This window comes from Sturnira hondurensis, unplaced genomic scaffold, assembly GCF_014824575.4.
Source record: "Sturnira hondurensis isolate 20B ecotype Veracruz unplaced genomic scaffold, ASM1482457v3 Scaffold0014432, whole genome shotgun sequence".
NCBI classification, from domain to species: domain Eukaryota; kingdom Metazoa; phylum Chordata; class Mammalia; order Chiroptera; family Phyllostomidae; genus Sturnira; species Sturnira hondurensis.
This window is the reverse complement of record NW_028087063.1, coordinates 3,338,509-3,359,564: the sequence shown is the minus strand read 5'-3', so window position 1 is coordinate 3,359,564 and position 21,056 is coordinate 3,338,509. Positions and strand designations below refer to the sequence as shown.

General features: G+C 38.2%; 1 protein-coding gene and 1 long non-coding RNA gene across 3 annotated transcripts in view; one reads left to right on the top strand and one right to left on the bottom strand.

The window, feature by feature from the left end:
• Positions 1-725: 725 nt before the first annotated feature.
• LOC118998997 (uncharacterized) lies at positions 726-6,584 on the bottom strand. Its single transcript, XR_005069013.1, has 3 exons — positions 5,845-6,584; positions 1,541-1,664; positions 726-1,441 (listed from the first exon to the last, which is right to left on the bottom strand). It is a non-coding gene; the product is annotated as an uncharacterized LOC118998997 (long non-coding RNA).
• A 213-nt stretch (positions 6,585-6,797) lies between these two features.
• Positions 6,798-21,056, top strand: part of IFT57 (intraflagellar transport 57) — a 69,645-nt gene continuing 55,386 nt past the window's right edge. For both annotated transcript variants that reach the window (XM_037063351.1, XM_037063349.1), the window contains exons 1-3: positions 6,798-7,118; positions 9,496-9,658; positions 10,539-10,657. In XM_037063351.1, coding sequence (XP_036919246.1) covers positions 6,907-7,118; positions 9,496-9,658; positions 10,539-10,657 — 494 coding nt within the window. In that variant the 5' untranslated portion in view covers positions 6,798-6,906. The remainder of the gene's footprint in view (positions 7,119-9,495; positions 9,659-10,538; positions 10,658-21,056) is intronic.

Genomic DNA, 21,056 nt, shown 5'->3' with positions numbered 1-21,056 from the left:
AACAAAGGCAGGATGGTTTCCTTGTTCTATGCAGCAAGCAAAATGTGTAGGTTTGGAGTACGAAACCATTTCCACTAAATAGCTAGGAATAAAAACAAGTCATTTGAATTTAATGTTTTATTACCATGTAATGGTTTGGGCAACAAGTTCCCAAGCGTCAAGATAAGGTGCCAATAAGCATTTGGGTAACAGGCTGTCAGAAAGCCTGGTGTACTGTGCTCTGAGATGCGAGGCTGTATCCAAGAGAGTGTTGCACTGAGCAGATTTTGCTTGTATTAGGTTCTAGGAAGCCCCATTAAGAAATCTTTTTCTTGTAACATTTATTGTTAACTTTCTATCTTAAATTTAATTCTCCCTTGGGGGGAAAATGCCATTCCAGACAGTGAAATAAATTGAATTTTTTGGTAATCTAGACCTTAAAGAAAGAATAAACCTATTTCTATTTAATCTTCAAAAGTCTCACAAATAAGATCAATTCTTGTCAGTCCCTGATATGTATCAAATCAAAGTGTTACTAACATATAAGATGGAATAGACCTCTTATCAAGAAACTGGACTAAATGTTTCAATATTTGCAGTTACTTATCTGCTATTTCCCCATCTGACATTTTGTACAGTAACTGATGAATGGTTTATACTTTTACCAACCTCATTTTTTTTCCAAAAAGCTTTAAAGCTTTAAAGCTTTTTCCAATCTTCCATATTTGAAGATTACCTCCATTACTTCGGCACACATCCCACATGAAGAAATTCGGAAGTGTTGCGGTACAAGCTGCTGGTGCCTACCCAGATCCCTTTTTACCAGGCTGAGGTACCAGTTCCTCGGCTGCTATGAGTACTGGCTGCCCAGTGGTCTCATCTGTATCCATCTCCCAAAAATTACCCTTGGCCAACAGAAGCCACCTCACACAGAGCCATCCCACAGCCAATGACCAGTAGGATGGGGAATATGGACTAGCTTTCTTTGTGGGGCCCTCAGTGCTCCAGAGAACACCTCCTAGTGCCCATCACGAAGGTCTGTTGAATTTCCTTCCGAAATCTATCATTTTTTTCACCATTCCAATTGCCACTATCCCAGTTAAGGACCACATCTCACCTGACTATTCAAATTGACCTTCTGAATCAATTTCCACATTATAGTCCTTTCTCTACAATACTGTCAGAACACACTAAGATACACATTTAATAACCTTCCACCCTCCTCCCCAACACACACAACCCTACAATAACCATCTCGGATCACTTATCAGCGGCAGTCAACTGAACGCAGCTCACACATGCACTTTGCTTCTCTCCTCTTTCAAAAAATGAGGTCATGAAGCAAAGCCTTGAAATACGTACCATATAATTAGACGGCATTTACCTGCCATGAGTACTAGTCAGCTAAAGCAATGAACTATAATCTTAGTAGAGCTAGAAGACTTCCGGTAGTACAGAGGAACTACAAAACAAAGTAAACCCAGGAGAATGGGTTACAAAACCACTTTCCTTTCTAAGTTAGGGGGTTTGTTATAGCAAGTTAAGACTTAGTGTGCCTTACTAGTATTTTTGGCAAGAATCTCTTTATGTCTGGCCTAGGAATCTCTTGGTACATTGGATGGAAAACTTCACAGGTTCAGGTTGGGATGATGATTGGTGTCCAGGTGCGTGACTATATTTTAATCCTGGAAAACAGTAATAGTAAGTGTAGTAACAATACAGTCAAACTCACAGTAGTCATAATTATGTTACTTGGTGCATATTTGATACTTAGGTATCTAGTGTTTGAAAATTTGCCTATTAGAGAAGCAGACTGACTCGTGATACTTTATAATATGTAATTGATTAATAGATTTCAATTTATGTTGAGATCTATGTTTACAAAAAAATCTGAATACTTCATTGAATTTACTCCTCTCTCCTCCCACCTTTTTTTTTTAAGTCTTAGATTCAGGAAATTTAACAGCATCTGGAATGGTTTTTCAACAACATTAAAACAATTATAGCCCTGGCTGGTGTAGCTCAGTGGATTGAGCGCGGGCCTGCGAACCACACGATCGCGGTTCAATTCCCAGTTAGGGCACATGCCTGGGTTGCAGGCCAGTTCCAGGTTCCCGGTTCCCGGCAGGGGATGAACGAGAGGCAACCATACATTGATATTTCTTTCTCCCTCTCTCTCTCTCTCTCCTTCCCTTCCTCTCTAAGGTAAATAAATAAGATCTTTGAAAAAAAAATCCCAATGTTCACAAAAAAAACCAATTATAATAACCTTATGAACAGTTTAAAACCTCTATAGGAATTTAACTTGTAAATCCCCCAGCCCAAACTTGACTGTAACAACCTTACAACAGTTACAAGTTTAATAAGATTTTAACATAAAAAGAAAAGAACAAGGCTTCTCGAGTTTGAACTGCAGTACTTTAATAAATCAAATATCTTTAACAACTAACGTAGCACCTGAAATAATATTTTCTGTGTAGAAATGTCACCCTCAAGAACATTAGAATCTCACATTGATATACAAATCTAGGTTTAAATCCTTGCAAAATCACGACACATGACGGCACTGGGCCGAATTCTTGCATGACAAAAATGTCTCCTCCTTGAGATGGTGCATAAATTTTCTAGTTCACCAGAGTCACTCCCCACACCTACCCACCCCCACCCACATGAGGGCAGTCACTCATTTACCTTTACATTCCCAGTCCTCATAAAGGCATTTGCAACTCATGCATCTAGAGCAGTGATCCTCAACCAGCGGTAATAATGTCTCCAGGGGCCAGCTGGCAATGCCTGGAGGTATTTTTGGTCGTTACAACTACGGATGGGTGCTATGAGCACCTAGTGGGTAAAGGCCAGGGATGCTGTTAAACATCCTACAATGCACAGAACAGACCCTAGCAACAAAAATTACCTAGCCTAAAATGTCAATGGTGCTAATGTTAAGTAATGCTCATATAGAAAAACAATCTAAAATCCTTCAACATGGCACAGAGATCTTGCAATGATCTACTACCTTTGCGTCTTGGAGAGTAATCCACTTGTATTATATGGGTCACAAATAACATATTTTTTTATTGTTTATAGCACCCTCGTTTGTACCTAAGTTCTTAAATTTGATTTTTCTTCAAAATTTGTTCTTTATTTCCTTCAAGAAATCCTTCCCTTTAAGATAATATGTTTTGTTTTCCTCTAAACATCCTACCAGTATTTCACATTTATGTCTTCAATCCATCTGGAATTTACGTGCTGGAATTCAGAGACAAAATTTGGTTTCCACATGAATCCATAGCTTCAATAGCATTAATTGAATAGTTTCTCTTTCTCTACTAACTGATAACACCAACTTTGTCATATACTGATTTTTCATATAAATTTTCATCTGTTTCTAGGCTAATTTCTGTTTATTCCTGTGATGTCATTCTATTATACTTCTATCAGGAAACTTACTATGTGACATGGTTTCTTCCTCATGCTTCTTTCAATTTACTCTTACATATGAATTTCAGCATCAGCCCTCTTGGAATGTTAGTTGAAATTGCACTGAATTTACAGACTGGCTAAAGATAACTGACTTTTTTCACTCATGAACTTTGCTTCCCTAATCGAATTTTTCCCTGACTTTCCAGGAAGTTAAACACTTTCTTCATAATGGTGATAGATTTATTCCTGGATGCTATATATGGTTTGGTTTTGAGATTCCTGTTTTTCCAGTAACTTTAGTTTGGATCTCATACACAGCACACTTGCTGAGGTATCTTAACAGCTTGTCGGAAGATTTTCTTGGATTTTTACTTAATCTTATCACCAATATTTTCTTCTGCAATATTTATTCCTAATTTTTTGTCTCAGTGTACTGGCTCTGATCTCTAGTTCAATTTCAGAGTGCATGTCTTCACCTTATTTGTGGCTTTATAAGGCATTGTCTCTATGCTTCATATTTAAATGACTTTTTTCTTTCTACATTTTTGGCAGATAACTTTTTATCAGGTTAAGGAAGCTTTATTCACTTAGTGGTTTTCTAAGTTTTTAACATACCAAATGTATGGTATTAAGCCATTTAGAGCAAACACTACTCCATCTTCTCGGAGAACTTGTCCTTATATTTAGAAATGCAGCCAGAAAGCCTTCCTCCATCTTTGAACCTGCCTCCTGTTCACTTCCAGCTTTGCTCAGCGTCTTTCGGGGAATCCATTCAGCTTAAATCACCTTTGATTGGGATGCTGCTCAGTCTTTGAGATTAGCCCAATCATAGGAAGATCTTAAGGGCCTGAAAAATTACTTCCAACTACTTCACAGATAGTTTGCAAGAGATAAAATTCAAAGTCAGAAGCCAGACTACAACTGTGGTCAACACGTAGATCAAGGAATTAATCTCTCTTAAGATTCTGGGAAAATATGAACAAGTCTCAACATTCCATTCTCTTCAAGCTTTAACTTAGTTAATGAATGAACTGGTCCTGCAAAAAATACTAACGCAAGATAGCCCAAAGCTTCCAAGTGGCTGAGACAGAAGGAAGACAATCTGAGGGTACATTCTTACAAGCATGAAGGAAACTTCTTCCATAAGGGAAAACCTCCTGCAGTGTTAACTACTGTTGGCTTTTAAACAAAGATTCAGCAAAAAATAATCCCTGGGGCCTTCTAAAAATGAAATGACATCTCAATGTTCTTTCCCATCTTTTTTCTGCAGTAAAAGCAGTGTTGAACAGCTGGCTTTTCCTTTGTTTCTTCATTATTTCTGTGCCACAGTTACTGGGGGACACTTACTTTAGTCTCTTTTTTCAGAACATCTTATGTAGGCAACATGCCTCGACTGAATCTCTCTCTCTGTGTAACTGATTAACCTGTAAAGTCTAACACCTTTTTGAAAAGTCATTTTCAAAAATGACTTTTTGAAAGTCATTTTACTTTATTTTTTATTATTATTTATCATCACCTGAGGATATTTTTCTTTGCTTCTAGAGAGAGGGGAAGGGAGAGGAGGAAGGGGGGAAGGGAGAGAGAAACATCAATGAGAGAGGGGAGCGAGCATCTATTGGTTGCTTCCCAAATGCACCCAGACTGGGGATGGAACCTGCAACCTAGGTGCATGACCTGATGGGAATCGATCTCTCAATTTCTCAGTTACAAGGTGATGCTCCAATTAACTAAGCCACATTGGCCAGGGAGAGAGTCATTTTAAAAGCCACAGGTTGCTTGTTGATTAACCAACCACCCCAAAGTATGATTTTGAACTTTAATTTTTTCTATGTGAAAAACCTATACATCTATGTTTTACTTGGAAAGTTATACAGGCATACCAAAACCTCTCTCTCCCAAACATGTGGGGGTTGGGGTGGGGATGTGTGGAGAACACTGTTCTAAGGAGGCAAAGAAAAAGACCAATTTGGCAATGGGGTAGTCAAATCCAATTTTCCTACTTTTATTAAAAGCAGCTGATTAATGACTTGTAGTAGGCAAACGTTATTTATTTAAAAAGTAATTTTCAATGGCCTTCCTCTTTGAGTTGTTTCTATACAAATCGGTTATTTTATTATGTATTATTTCCTTTCCTTGGTAAATAGAAAAGTATTTGCCTGTGGTTTTTCACTTTGATACCTTTATTTGTATCAAAAACAAGTTAGGTCTAGACCGATAATGAAATGAGCTCATCTGCCCATTTCTCTCATGAAAAACAAAAGATATTACAGATAAACTTCAAACTTCGTTTACATCAAAAAAATGTGACTCTGCCTCATTGCCTAGTAGCAGATATAAGAGATCAGAGATCCCTCAAAAGTTACAATATAAATACAAACACATGTTCAACCTCTTACTGTAAGTTTTCTTCTCCCAGGAAACCTCCATGCAACTTCCACTTACCTCACTTTTTTATGTAGCTGTTAGGTAAACCTCTTAATACACAAGACTTCTTTTAGCACAGTAAATCTGTGTTTAGTTTTGTTCCCTTCCTTGTATTTTCCATGTCAATAGCTGCAGAGTACAGTAATAACACTGTCTTTAGCCACACTTAGAGCAACAGCACAGGCAAATAAATACTTCCAAGATAATCACCTCTATTTCGGTTTTAACAAGGAACCCCAAAACGTTATAATACATATAATGGCCTTGAAACAGACTAGGAGAAGGATGTGAGTCTAGAATTCTTATTTATGTGGTAGAAGAGATCCTTCCCAATGCCTCCTTTTTGCTCATCCTCTACCATTCTTTCCCCCCACACCTTCCCAACAAATAACCCCTTTCTTAGCCCAGAAGTAAATTATAACACTTCTAGTCCTATAATAATACTGTTAAGTCAAACACAGCATTCCCTAATTAAAGACCAAGTTTAAGGGGGGGGGGAAGACCCTCCCTTTAAAATGTTCCCCTTTAAAAAAAGGGGAAACCTCAGGATATCGACCGACTGTCTTTCCAACTGTGAAAACTTTCAAATTTGAGAAGATAAAAAGAAATCAGTAGGCTAGCGTAGCCTTCAATACCGCTCGTTTTCCTTCTTCCTTACTCTTGGAGGATGCTACCAGCTGACTCAGAGTTCCCGCTCAGATGGCCTTAATATCCAAAGGGCCCAAACCACCTCAAGCAAGCCAAAGACGAGCAGCACACCCTCCTCCGCCTTTAAGCAGCAGAGGTAGGAGGGGCGGCCCTAGTGGGGCACCGGACGCCACGCCCCCACGGGGCGGGGCTGCATCCCCTAAGGCAGGGGAAGGGGCGGGTACTGTGACGTAATCTGGAAAGCCAGCCCTGGTTGGAGGAAATTTAGAAGAAGAGATTGGGGACGGGGAAGGAGGCGGAGTCTAGTTTCCTTGGTGACCGGTTGCCTGGCGGTCGCCTGGTAACCGGTTGCGGCAGTCCTGGCGGCTACCACGCGGGGCGCGTAAATCTGTGGGCTGGACCCCACGTTGGGCCCTTTCTGTTTGTTCCACGATGGCCGCCGCGGCGGCTGTGGTCACGCTGTCGGGTTTAGAGGATGGGGTGTCTCGGTCCCGTGGCGAAGGGGCTGGGGACGTGGTCGTGGAGCGTGGCCCCGGCGCGGCCTACCACATGTTCGTAGTGATGGAGGACCTGGTGGAGAAGCTGAAGTTGCTCCGCTATGAGGAGGAACTCCTACGGAAGAACAACCTGAAGCCCCCGTCCAGGTGGGTGCACTAAGTCCTCCGAGCCCGGGTGCCGGCTGAACCCTGGGAAGATGCCTTCCTCCTGCCTCTCCGGGAACGCCGAGGGCGGGTTAGCAAGTACTTGCCTCCATCTACCTATCCAGGAAAGGCTACTTGGCGACGGAGGGCTGCCCTGGAGCTCAGAGTTTTGTCTAGGTCGTTTAGTAAAGAGAAGGAAGTTTTGAAACAGCAGAAAGCATTGGAAGACAGCTTCCTTGGTCTTTAAAGCACAAACACGCTTCCACAAATCACACATTTTTTTCCTTCTGATTATAAAAGTAATAAAATACCTATTGTAGAGAACTCAGAGAAACTGTGTAGAAAAATACTAAAATCACCCATAACCTTATTCCCAAAGGCGAATGCCGTTATTGTTTCAGATCTATCTCTAGTTTTTTTTTTCCTCTGCAAGAACCCGCTCCTGCGTCTGGTAACCCTGGGTATCTTGGACCTTGCCAAGCACTTTATATGAAGTTAGAAACTTGTTGACTGATTGCTGTGATTTAAAGGACTTTTGCCTTTGCCACAACAAACAGTACTCTGAGAAATCAAGAAGTGGAAAAGACAAATAAAATGACAACTGCTGGAACTCTCTCTTATCATAGAACCTGAAGTTCTGCTCTTCTGGTGGGGAAAAGTTCATATCCCAAAGCCAGTGCCTCAGTTGTTGTTTGCTGTGTCATGTAAGAAACAATCTAGGTTAAGACTCTGTAGTACTTTCTCTTAATAGTTATAGCTAGGCCCAAATAGTTTCCCTCCACAGTTTTCATCTTATTCTCTGTTCCGATTCAGTAACTTGAATTATAAGATATGTAGGCTTTATGTAACGTCCATATTATTAAGTCAGTCCATAATAGGAGAAAAGTTAAAGGAAAAAGTAGTGTTGCTTGGTCCATCATAGAAATTGTAGGATTGGGAGTTACTACTTAAATGAATTGATCAGAATAATATAAACAAACATTTTCTATGTTAAAAAATGCATTTTCCCTAAGTATATATTTTTTTAATTAAAAGAAAATGACCTAAAGGTTTTACTTACATAGCTCCTGTACTATTTCCTCAGGAGTTTAGTAGAATACTTTGGATCATGGGTTTGGATGGAGATATCTTAGTTTAATTGTTTTCAAAGTGTAGTCATCAGCATCACCTGGAAACTGATTAGAAATGCAATCCACAGGCCCCTTCCCTGGTCTACTGTGTCAGAAATTCTGTGGGTGGGGCCTAGAAGTCTATGTTTTAACAAGACTTCCAAGTGATTCTGATACATGCTAAAGTTTGAGATACACTGGCATAGGTTACAGAAGGTGTCAGCATCCATTCCTCTGTCCTGGAGTTCTTAGTCATTAAGGAAAACATTAGTTGTTATCAGCAGGTGCTTAAAGGGTTGTGAACATATACCTGCAAGGACTTCATGGCCTTTATTTTGTCCCAGCTTTCTGTTACCTTCCAGGACATTTATACTTATCTTGCAGGAAAAAACATGGGAAACATGAAGTAGAGTGCTGATTTTTATTAAAATAGCTATAAATATAACTATAAACATAATAATAGCTACACATAAAGCAAAATAAAGTTTTTAATCAAACTGAATTGAATGTTATATTACTAGCAAATTTTATTTCTAACAAGTTTAGATAAAAATCATATTCATCCTCATAGGACTATTTTTAGTAGGCTAGGGGATTTAGTAAAGGTCAACAAACGCAAATATTTGTTAGACTGGGGATGTTATTTTAGTAGTTCTCAATCCTGGCTATACCTTAGATCTATCTAGGAAGGTTTGAAACATACTGGGGCTTCACTCCCAGAAGTTCTCGTTTAATTCATGAGGGAAGAAATGTTTGGTCAGGTAGCAATAGTTTCATGAATATGCAGCCAGGATGAGAACAACTGTTTAACAAAGCTGATAGACTAGAAACAGTAAGTAAAGATACCAGTGACTTTGTAAAAAAAAAAAATACGAAAATGCATAGTGAATAATCATTAAGGTCTTTTGTTTAACTTCTGAGAGTCTCTTAAGTCCAAATTACCATTTTCAGAAAGTACTTTATTATTTCTGACACATAAATTATTTCGGCAAGAATTTATATGCTCAGTTTTTTAACATACCCTCCATTTTCCAGATGTAAAGTCTTTGATCTAATATTTCTTGTACAGTACTTATTGCCCCGATCCTGTTGATGAAAAACTTTTATGTGAGTGCTGTGGATTACTAGAAACTTCAAACAGTGAATTATCGGTGTCTTTATTTTGAGGCTATTTTAGAAAAAAGTCTTTTGGCAATTTTGGACTTAACTCTTTCAGTTACTGTAGACTTTGCAATGTTTCACATTCCACCCTCCCCTCTTGTTTTGAACAGACACTATTTTGCACTGCCTACCAATCCTGGTGAACAGTTCTACCTGTTTTGCACTCTTGCTGCCTGGTTGATTAACAAAGCGGGACGGCCCTTTGAGCAGCCTCAGGAATATGATGACCCTAATGCAACAATATCTAACATATTATCTGAGCTTCGATCATTTGTAAGTGTAAAGAACTGTCTTCTTTCTGCATGCTCTCAAGTTGTGAATTTTAATATTGATAATTAAACAACAGAAGTGCTAGCCTTTTAGATAAATCCACTGTGAATTACTATTTTTACGTATGTACATACATACATACACTTATACATATATGCATGTATAGAAATATATATATATATAAAACTGCAATTATATCTGGATTTATTTTAAGGTAAAACCTCAGAACAATTGATATTTAACAATAATGCCACTTATAAAAATGCTTTGTGTACACTCTTTATAGCCCAAAGTAATATTTTTCTTAATCTTGATATATTCAGAGGTAAATTTGTGGATACTTAGTTTTCCTTCTTAAAAATGATATAAAAGAAACTACAAAGCTGAAACACTACATTGAAAGAGAACTTTGTTTTAATACTTTCATGCCTGAGTGGTCCTGGGTACTTTTCATTTTTTATTTTTTCTGGAGATAGGCAGTAAGAATTTTTTGACACACATATTATGTATGTTTGACAAGCAAATCACTCTGTCCTTCATATGGTTGTTTGAAAATACAGTACCAAGCTAGTAGTTTTATTGGTTTTTACCCTAACAGTATCAATGATTTGTTCTGCTGTCATGATGTGTTATTTCTTTTTAACTTGATACTTTTCACAATAGAATGTCTTCATTTCCATTTTCTTTAGTTTTTTATGCATCAATGAATTAAAAAAAACCTAGAGATAGACTTTTAAGAAGCAATGTAATTACTGTTATTTTAAATCATATTTGAAAACTAGAGAGAAGTGATGAATTTATTCAGCAGTACTTTGCTTAAAATATTTTGACATTGGAATATAACTAACAAATAATAATACCATGTTTATCTTTTGTGTTTCAGGGGAGAACCGCAGATTTTCCTCCTTCAAAATTAAAGTCAGGTTGTGGAGAGCATGTATGCTATGTTCTTGACTGTTTAGCAGAAGAAGCATTAAAATATATTGGTTTCACTTGGAAAAGGTAAAATTTACCCAACAATAGTAGTTTTATATGTGTAGCTTTTTCCTGTATGGGTACGGAGCTGTTTAATTGAAGAGATAAGAAGTATTTCCTCTTGACTTTTCTAAACTGAAAATACCACAGGTGATTAGAAAAGTCAGAATGGACAAAATTAGAATATCTGATGTCTTCAGAGCCAGTTTTGATATTAATCATCCCTTTCCAGTTCAAATATATAATTACTAAAAGTTAAACTGTAATCGTTTATTTTTGTCAATTAGGAAAATTTTTAAAAGGTCCTCTGTGTATATGTATATATATTTATATACACAAACATAATCTATACATGCAGATAACTGATAGCTGCAGATTTAAGGAAAAATGTAAATTAACATAGTACTTTAAGTGGGATTTTTTTCCTTTGCTTAAAGTGATTGGGCCAGAAAAATACTGAAGAAGCCAGCTGACACTCTCCTAGACGTTGCTCGTTGCTTTGCTTCCTTATCTGACCTGACGGTGCTATGTTTGTGTTTCCGTTACTTATCAAATGGTATTGAAGTAATTTGTTTACAGTCTGGTTTTCTTGCTGGAAATTGCGAAATCTTACTGTGCACTCTGTGGCTGTTAGCATAGTATATTGGTGTATTATAGATACTCAATAAATGGATGAAGAAATGAAGTATTCAGAAACTATTAATTTGAATAGGTTATATAGGTTATAATTAGAAAATACAAATTTGGTCCTTTGAAGATTGAGATTATTGATAGGTTGGAGATTGTAGAAGGTTTTATTCAGGTGAAACAGGACTAACAGTGATTTTTGTTAGAACTAGCTTCAGCTAATTGTTTAATGTGTATTCAGCTGCATTCTCCCAGGTACATTATATACTCCCCATTAATAGGAGCTTTTAAAAACTTACTTGGCTTAGTATATCTGGTTGAACCATAAGAAATTACTGTTATTCTCTTATTTTAAACTAAAACATGGTTAATATTAATGCTTCAACCAAAACATTACCGCTTGGTACAACATATAAAGAATGACTATGTGATCCACATTATTTCTTTATTAGATTCCAAGAAGTTATGTGTTGTGTTGCTCCATTTAGCACTTTTTAAAATGATGAAATCTGTTGCCCAGTATATTCTAAAGTTACCAGAAGCTGTTGGTTCCTTAAGCAGAGTTCAAGTTTGTACTTCCTTTGCTTCGGCACATCTTATTCTTGGCCCTGTGTTGTGATCTGGATAACATATAAGGACTGTATAGTATACATAGGGGAAAGAAAAGGGAGGGAAATATTGAAAATAGGCAGTAGAGAATATATCAGCTATCTAATATGTAAGTTACATAGAATTTACCTATTTATAGATGATTATTTTGTACATCTAAATCTATCAAAATCCTAGATTTATTTTTTAGAGATATTATCATGAGATATTATCTGATTTTAATTAATAAAAACACAGGAAATGTATTCTTTTTTCCCCATTGCCATTTAGCGCCCTTATACTCCCCTACCTCCCACAGTCACCACACTGTGGTCCGTGTCCACAAGTCCTTTTCCTTTTTGCTTGATACTCCTAACCCCTAATTTCGCCACCAGAGCTGTCATCCTGCTGTCTATGAGTTGGTCTCTATTTTGCATGTAAGTTCACTCTGTTCGTTAGATGCCCCATGTGAATGAAATCATGTGGTATTTGTCTTTCTCTGATTGGCTCATTTCACTTAGCATAATGCTCTCCACGTTTTTACAGCCGAGTAGTATTGAGTTGTGCAAATGTCCCATAGTCGTTTCAGCCACTCGTCTATTGATGGGCACTCGGCAGCTACCGAATTGTGGCAACTGAAAATAATGCTATAATGAACATAGCAGTGCTTATGTTCTTTGGAATTAGTGTTTTGGGTTTGGGTAAAAACGCAGATCCATTTTCATTTTCTGAGGTGTTTCCATACTGCTTTCCACAGTGGCTGCACCAATCTACATTCCTACCAACACTGCAAAAGGGTTCCCCTTTCTCCACATCCTCACCGGCACTTGTTTGTTTATTTATTGAGCATAGCCATTCTGACAAGTGTGAGCTAATATCTCACTGTGGTTTTAATTTGCATTTCTCTGATGATTGATGACATTGAGCGTCTTTATTATCTATTCTGCAGCTGTATGTCCTCTTTGGAAAAGTGTCTATTCAGGTCATTTGCCCATTTTTTAATTGGGTGGTTCATTTTTTTGGTGTTGAGTTTTGTAAGTTCTTTATAAATTTTGGGCCCTGACTGGTGTGGCTCAGTGGATTGAGCATGGGATGCAAACCGAAGGGTCACCAGTTTGATTCCCAGTCAGGGCACATGCCTGGGTTGTCAGCCAGGTCCCCAGGAGGGGGCAAATGAGAGGCAACCGCACATTGAAGTTTCTCTCCCTCTCTTTCTCCCTCCCTTCCCCTCTCTCTAAAAGTAAATAAATAAAATTCTTAAAAAAATTTTTTTGGATATTAACCCCTTATCATATGTATTGATAAGTGTGTTCTCCCATTTTATGAGTTGTCTTTTTATTTTGTTGATGGTTTCCTTTGCTGTGCAAAACCTTTTTAGTTTGATGTGGTCCCATTTATTTATTTTTTCTTTTGTTTCTCTTGCTTGGGGAGATATAGCTGATAAAATATTGCTACAAGCAATGTCCAAGATTTTACTGCTTATGTTTTCTTTAGGATTTTTATGCTTTCAGGTCTAATATTTAAAGTCTTTATTCCGTTTTGAATTTATTCTTGTGTGTGGTGTAAGAAGGTAGTCTAGTTTCATTTTTCTGCATTCTGTAGCTATCCAATTTTCCCAGCAACATTTATTGAGTAAAGTATCTTTAGCTCATTTTATGTGCTTGTTTCTCTGTCAAATATTAATTGACTACAAAGGTGTGGGTTTATTTCTTGGCTCTATATTCTGTTCTGTTGATCTGTGTGTCTGTTTTTATGCCAATATCATGCTGATTTGATTACTGTGGCCTTATAGTATAGTTTGATATTGAGTGGCGTGATTCCTCCAACTCTGTTCTTCTCAGGGTACTATTGCTATGCAGGTCTGTTTGTGGTTCCATATAAATTCTTCAGATATTTGTTCTAGTTCTGTGAAATACATCACTGGAATCTTGATAGGAATTTTGCTGAATGTATAGATTGCTTTGGGTAGTACAGATATTTTAATGATGTTAGTTCTGCCTGTCCATGAGATCGGTATGTGCTTCCACTTATTTGTATTTCTTCAATTTCTTTCTTCAGTGTCTTAGAATTTTCCAAGTACAAGTCTTTTTCATCCTTGGTTAGATTTATTTCTAGGTATTTTATTCCTTTTGAAGTCATTGTGAATGGGATTGTTTTCTTAATTTCTCTTTCTGTTAGTTCATTATGGGCATGTAAAATGCAACTGATTTCTGGATATTAATTTTGTATGCTGCTACTTCACTGAATTAATTTATGAGTTCTAGTAATTTCTTGGTGGAATCTTGGGGTTCTCTATGTATAACATCATGAAATCTGCAAATAAAGACAGTTTTACTTCTTCCTTTCCAATTTGGATGCGTTTTATTTCTTCTTCTTGTCTGATTGCTATGGCTAAGACATCCAGTACTATTTTGAATAGGGAGGTGAAAGTGGACATAGCTGTCTTGTTCCCAGTCTTAAGGGGAATGTTTGTAGGTTTTGTCCATTGAGTATGATGCTGGCAGTGGGTTGTCTTTTACTATGTTTAGGTATGTTCCCTCTATTCCTACTTTGCTGAGAGTTTTTATCATAAATGGGTGCTAGATTTTTATCAAATGCTTTTTCTATATCTATTGATATGATTGTGTGGTTTTTGTCCTTCATTTTGTTTATGTGGTGAATCATATTTATTGATTTGCAAATGTACCAGCCTTGCATTTGCAGAATAAATCACACTTGATCAAGATGTATTATCTTTTGATGTATTGCTGTATTTGGTTTGCTAGTATCTTGTTGAGGATTTTAGCATCTACATTCGTCAGGGATATTGGCCTATAATTTTCTTTTTTTGTAGTGCCTGTCTATATTTGGTTTTGGTATTAGGATAATGCTGGCCTCATAAAATGAGCTTGGGACCCTTCCCTCTTCTGAAATTTTTGTAGTAGTTTTAGAAGGAGCAGTGTTAGTTCTTCCTGAAAAGTTTGGTGAAATTGACCTGTGAAGTCGTCCAGTTCAGGGATTTTGTTTGTTGGGAATTTTTTGATTACTGCTTCACTTCAACTAGGTGTAATCTGTCTCATCAGATTCTCTGATTCTTCCTGATTTAGTTTTGTAAGATTATATGTTTCTAGGAATTTATTCATTTCTTAAGGTTGTCCAGTTTGTTGGCATTTAGTTGTGCATATTATTTTCTTAAAATCCTTTGTATTTCTTTGTTGTCAGTTGTTATTTCACCTCTTTAATTTCTGGTTTTATTTATTTGGATCCTGTCTCTCTTTTTTTTTGATGTGTCTGGTTAAAGTATTGTCAATCTCATTTATCTTTTCAAAGATTCAGCTCTTGGATTAATTGATCTTTTGTATCCTTTTTTTTAAGTCTCTATTTCATATATTTCTTCTCTGATCTTTGTTATTTCCTTCTTCCTTCAACTCACTTTGGGCTTTGTTCTTTTTCTAGTTACTTTATGTGTAAAGTTGGGTTATTTATTCACAGTTTTTCTTGTTTTTTGAGATAGGCCTGTAATGTTACGAATTTCCATCTTTGGATTGTTCTTCCCATGTCCCACCAATTTTGGATTGTTGTTTCCTCATTTTCATTTGTTTCACAGTATATTTTGATTTCTTCCTTGATTTCATTGTTGGGTCATTCATTGTTTATAACATGTCATTTAGCTTCCATGTCTTGACGTGCTTTTCAGTGTTCTTATGATTGATTTCTAGTTTCATAGCATGGTGATAAAAAAAATGGTTAATATGATTTCAATCTTTTTAAATTTGTTGAGGCTTGTTTGAGTCCTAACATATGGTTTATCCTAGAAAAGATTCCATGTGTACTTGAAAAGTATGTGTATTCTGCTGCTTTGGAGTAAAATGCTCTGAAGGTATCAATTAAATCCATTTGATCTCGTGTGTCGTTTAAGGTCACTGTCTCCTTACTGATTTTCTGTCTAGAACATCTGTCCATTGAAGTCAATGTGATATTAAAATGTCTGACTATTACTGTATTGATGTTACTCTCTCCTTTTGTGTCCATCAAGATTTGCTTCACATATTTAGGTGCCCCTATGTTTGGTGCATGAATGTTTACTAGGGTTGTATCCTCTTCTTGGATTCTTCCCTTTATCACTATGTAGTGTCCTTCTTTGTGTCTTCTGATAGCATTGGTTTTAAAGTCTATTTTGTTGGATATAAGTACTGCTATCCCAGCTATTTTTCCCTTTCCATTTGCATGAAATATCTTTGTCCTTCCCTTTACTTTTAGTCTGTGTGTATCTTTCAACCTGAGATGGGTCTTTTGGCGGCAGCATATATATACAGGCCTTGTTTCCTTATCCATTCAGCTACCCTCTGTCTTTTCGTTGGAGCATTTAAAATATTTACATTTAAGGTGATTATTGATAGATAAATATTTAAACTATTTTCTTCTTTTTTTCTCTTTATTTGTCTTCATCTTCATCTTAAAGCAAGCTTCTTAACATTTGTTGCAGTATTGGTTTAGAGTTAACAAATCCCTTTAGCTTTTCCTTATCTGGGAAGCTCTATATTTCTCCTTCAATTTTAAATGATTGCCTTACTGTGTAAAGTAGCCTTGTTTGTTGGTCCTTACTTTTCATCACTTTGACTATTTCATGCTAGTCCCTTCTGATCTGAAATGTTTCTGTTGAGATATTAGGTGACAGTCTAATCCACAGGTGGCAAACACAAGGCCCACACGCTGAATCTGGCCCTCCACCTTGTTTTATCCGGCCTGGCACCTCGTTCCTACCAGCAGCAGCACCAAGCTCTCACTTAACTGTTAAGGAGTAGTTACATCTACACAGTCCTAAGTGACATTCCACCCTTTGAAGGCAACCACAAGGCTGGTGTGGCCCCTGGTGAAAATGAGTTTGACACCCCTGGTCTAATTGGGGCTTCCTGCTTTTCTCTTGTGGCTTTTAGGATTCTTTCCTTGTCTTTAAACCTTGCCATTTTAATTGTGATATTTCTTGGTGTGGGCCTCTTTGGATCCAACTTATTTGGGATAAGATGGACTTGGACTTGTGCTTTCTGGACTTGTGTGTCTTTTTACTTCACCAGACTAGGAATTTGGTCATTATCTTCGAATAGGTTCTCCATCCCTTGCTCAGTGTCCTTCTGGTATTCCCATGACTTGGATTTTATTATGCTTCATGTTGTCCCAAATGTTTATTAAATTCTCATTTTTTAAAATTCTTTGTTCTTTTTGCTGCTGTGCCTTGGTGTTTTGTTTTTTTTTTACCTTCTCTTCCAAATAGCTGATACAGTCCTCTGCTTTATCTAATTTACTGTTCCTTTCAGTCTGTTACTTACTTTAGAAATTTTATTCTTTATTTCTGACTGGTCCTTTTTTTATGGTTTCTTTGTCTCTTTTTTCATGCTGTTGAGTATCCTTATAATCATTACTCTAAATTCTCTGATAAATGTGTTGCTTCCATTTCATTTAGTTCTTCTGTAGAATTCTCTTGTTCTTTCATCTGGGGCCTGTTTCTGTGTCTTCCTGTTTTGGCTGCTTCTTTCTGTTTATTTCTATTAGGTAGATTTGCGTGAACTGTGGTGCAGACCTAGCCAGATGCTGCCTGTGAGTGGCCTTGGGCAACCTCTTTGGAGCTATCAGTGAGCCACAGCTTGTGGCTCCCTCTGCTGGACCTGTTTTGTACTGAAAGAACCAGGCTGTGCACCAAGGCCTGCTTTTACCAGTACCTGGATCAGGGGAGGGTCAGAGCTCCCAGAGATCTGCCTTAGCTGTTATACTTAATCACTGAGATAACAACCCCCAGCTATATTCAGCAGCTTGTGGAGTCACAAGGAGGTGCTGTTGCTTCCCTTCAGGCTGATGCCACTTGGAGGGGATTGTTCTGCCTGAGAAAGAGCCTATGTGGTATGGGGATCCTGGTGGCTCTTTTTTCAGTTCTCTCCCCAAAGCTGCCAACCCCAGACTCTCGTGCATCTCTAGTTCACTCTGCCCTCTCTCTGCCAGAGCCCAGGGTGAATGGCTGCAAATGAAATTTTGTGCATTGGCCCTTTAAGAGGCTCTCTGCTGCTCTACCCATCTCAGCCTGGCATACAGCAACCCTGCGGCTTTTCACGGCCAGATGCTATTTAGGTTCCTTTCCCAGTTCTAGTGCAGTAGGATGGACACCGCACACTTCTCGGGGCGGGGGCACCCCAGGCCACTGCAATATCCCTCCAGAACTTCAGCTGTTGCCATTGGGAGCCCAGCCAGTCCTCTCACATCTCCCCCTCAGTCACGTTGTGGTGGTGTAGTTTCTTCTGTGCGCAGTTATAAGCCTCTTTCCAGCTAATGTACAATTGGTTATTCAGGATGATTTCTCTCCAGATTGGTTGTAATTTCCAGTTGGGTCCTGGAAGGAATTCTGTGCAACTTCCACTTGATCCTCCATCATCTTATGCAGTGTCAGAATTGATTAATTAATGAATTTCTCTCTTTCTTTCTTTTCTACTCATCCTTATGCTACTAGTTAACTGTGTGCTTTTTAAAAAGATTTTATTGCTCTGGCTGGTATAGTTCAGTGGATTGAGCACCGGCCTGTGAAGCAAAGGGTTGCCGGTTTGATTCCCAGTCAGGGCACATGCCTAGGTTGCGGGCCAGGTCCCCAGTAGGGGACACATGAGAGGTAACCACACATTGATGTTTCTCTCCCACTCTTTCTCCTTCCCTTCCCCTCTCTCTAAAAATAAATAAATAAAATCTTTTTTAAAAAGATTTTATTTATTTTGAGAGAGAGGGGGAGGGAGAAACAGCAATGTGTCATTGCCTCTTGCACTCCCCCTACTGGGAACCTGGCAGGCAACCTAGGCATGTGGCCTGACTGGGAATCAAACCAGCAACCCTTTGGTTTGAAGTTCAGCGCTAATCCACCGAGCCACACCAGCCAGGGCTGAAAATTTATTCTTTAAACAAATTGATTTGTTTGCATTAGTTTTCTTCCTTAATATTAAATGTTGATTTTTATATTTTGTTCACTTGTCTGAGGTATGGGTGTTTTAAACAAGTTTCTAGAAATGAATTAAATACTTCTGGTATTTTTAATATGGGAAATACATGTTCTTAATTTCTTAAATAAATTTTATTGATTATGCTATTATAGTTGTTCTGTTTTCCCCCATTTATTCCCCTCCACCCTACACACACCCTCCCACCCACATTCCGCACCTTTAGTTCATGTCTGTGGGTCATACATAGAAGTGCTTTGGCTTTCACATTTCCTGTGCTATTCTTAACCTCCCCCCGTCTGTTTCCTACCTACCATTTATGCTGCTTATTCTCTGTACCTTTCCCCCTCCCACTTCCCCACTGATAATCCTCTACATGACCTCCATTTCTGTGATTCTGTTCCTGTTCTGTTGTACACTTAGTTCATTTTTGTTTTTGTTTTTGTTTTAGGTGTGGTTGTTAATAACTGTGAGTTTATTGTCATTTTACTGTTCATATTTTTTATCTTCTTTTTCTTGGATAAGTCCCTTTAACATTTTATATAATAAGGGTTTGGTGCTGATGAACTCCTTTAACTTGACCTTATCTGGGAAACACTTTATCTGCCCTTCCATTCTAAATGAAAGCTTTGCTGGATAGAATAATCTTGGATGTAGGTCCTTGCTTTTCCTGACTTTGAATACTTCTTTCCAGCCCCTTCTTGTGTGCAATGTTTCTTATCAGAAATCAGCTGGTAATCTTACGGGGACTCCTTTGTAGGTAACTGTCTCCTCTCCTCTTTAATCGTGGGTAATGTAATTATGATATGCCTTAGTGTGTGCTTCCTTGTGTCTGACTTCTTTGGGACTCTCTGAGCTCCCTGGAAGCCTATTTCCTTTACCAGATTGGAGAACTTTTCCTTTATTATTTTTTCAAATAAGTTTTCCATTCCTTGCTCTTCCTCTTCTCCTTCTGATACCCCTATGATTCAGATGTTGGAACATTTAAGGATGTCCTGAAGGTTCCTAAGCCTCTCCTCATTTGAATTCTTGTTTCCTCATTCTGTTCTGGTTGAATGTTTCTTTCTTCCTTGTGGTCCACACCACTGATTTGAGTCCCAGTTTCCTTCCTGTCACTGTTGGTTCCCTGTGCATTTTCCTTTATTTCATTTAGCATAGCCTTCATTTTTCCCTCTAATTTACAACCATATTCAACCAATTGTCTCGGCATCCTGATTGCCAGTGTTTTGAACTGTGCATCTGATAGGTTGGCTATTATCTCTTCATTGCTTAGTTGTATTTTTTCTGTAGCTTTGATCTGTTCTTTAATTGGGGCTTTTTTTTTTTAATCTCAGCGGACCTGTTATGTAGTAAGGGGCAGAGCCTTAAGCGTTTACCAGGGTGGGGCAACCCAAGTCACTGTGTTCTGACACTATCTGGGGGAGAGGTCGAGAGGGAAGAGTGCCGCCTGCTCCCCTCTCTGCCAGTTTTCAGTCACTTCCCCCACTACTCACAAGCAAATTGGGCCCTTCTGGTGCTGATTCCTGGGTGGGTAGGTTTGTGTATATTCTAGGACCCTGTGGGTCTTGCCAGTGGACTGTCCTGTGAGGCTGGGAGTTTCTCCCACCTCCTCAACTCCCATAGGTGTTTCATTCAGAGGCTTTGAGACTTTATTTCTCCACACTAACCCTGGGTTGCTCAGTCTGTCTCGCTCCCCAGTTGTTCCTCTCGGTTTATCTGCACGTGAATGTGGGCCCACCCAGTCTGCAATCCACCTTGCCCTCCCCAGTCCTCCAGCCACTGCCTTGCCACCCATCCTCTCCCTGTCTGGCTGCCTGTCTCCACCCCCCTACCCGTCTGGATGAATGCTTTTTCTTTAACTCCTTGGGAGTTGGGCTTCCATACAGTTCAATTTTATGTCAGTTCTGGTTGTTTTTTGTTTTTAAATTTTTTGTCCTTCTTTTAGTTGTGCGGGGAAGTACAGTGTGTCTGCCAACGCCTCCATCTTGGTCAGAAATCCACGGTCTTAATTTTGATGGAGGATTGATTGTTCAATACTTAGTGTTAGGACCTCTGAGTAGATTTTGGTAATTAGAATAAAGCCAGAGCTCTTCTTATTACTTCTACAGAAATAAATTTTGGATTGATGAAAGATACCAATATGAGAAATGAGACTGTAGTAGTACTAAAAACCAAGGGGGTGTGGGATATGTTGTATGATGTTCAAATTACGATTGATGCATGAAAAGGTTGTAAAATCAATGTTGTAAAAATTGTAACAG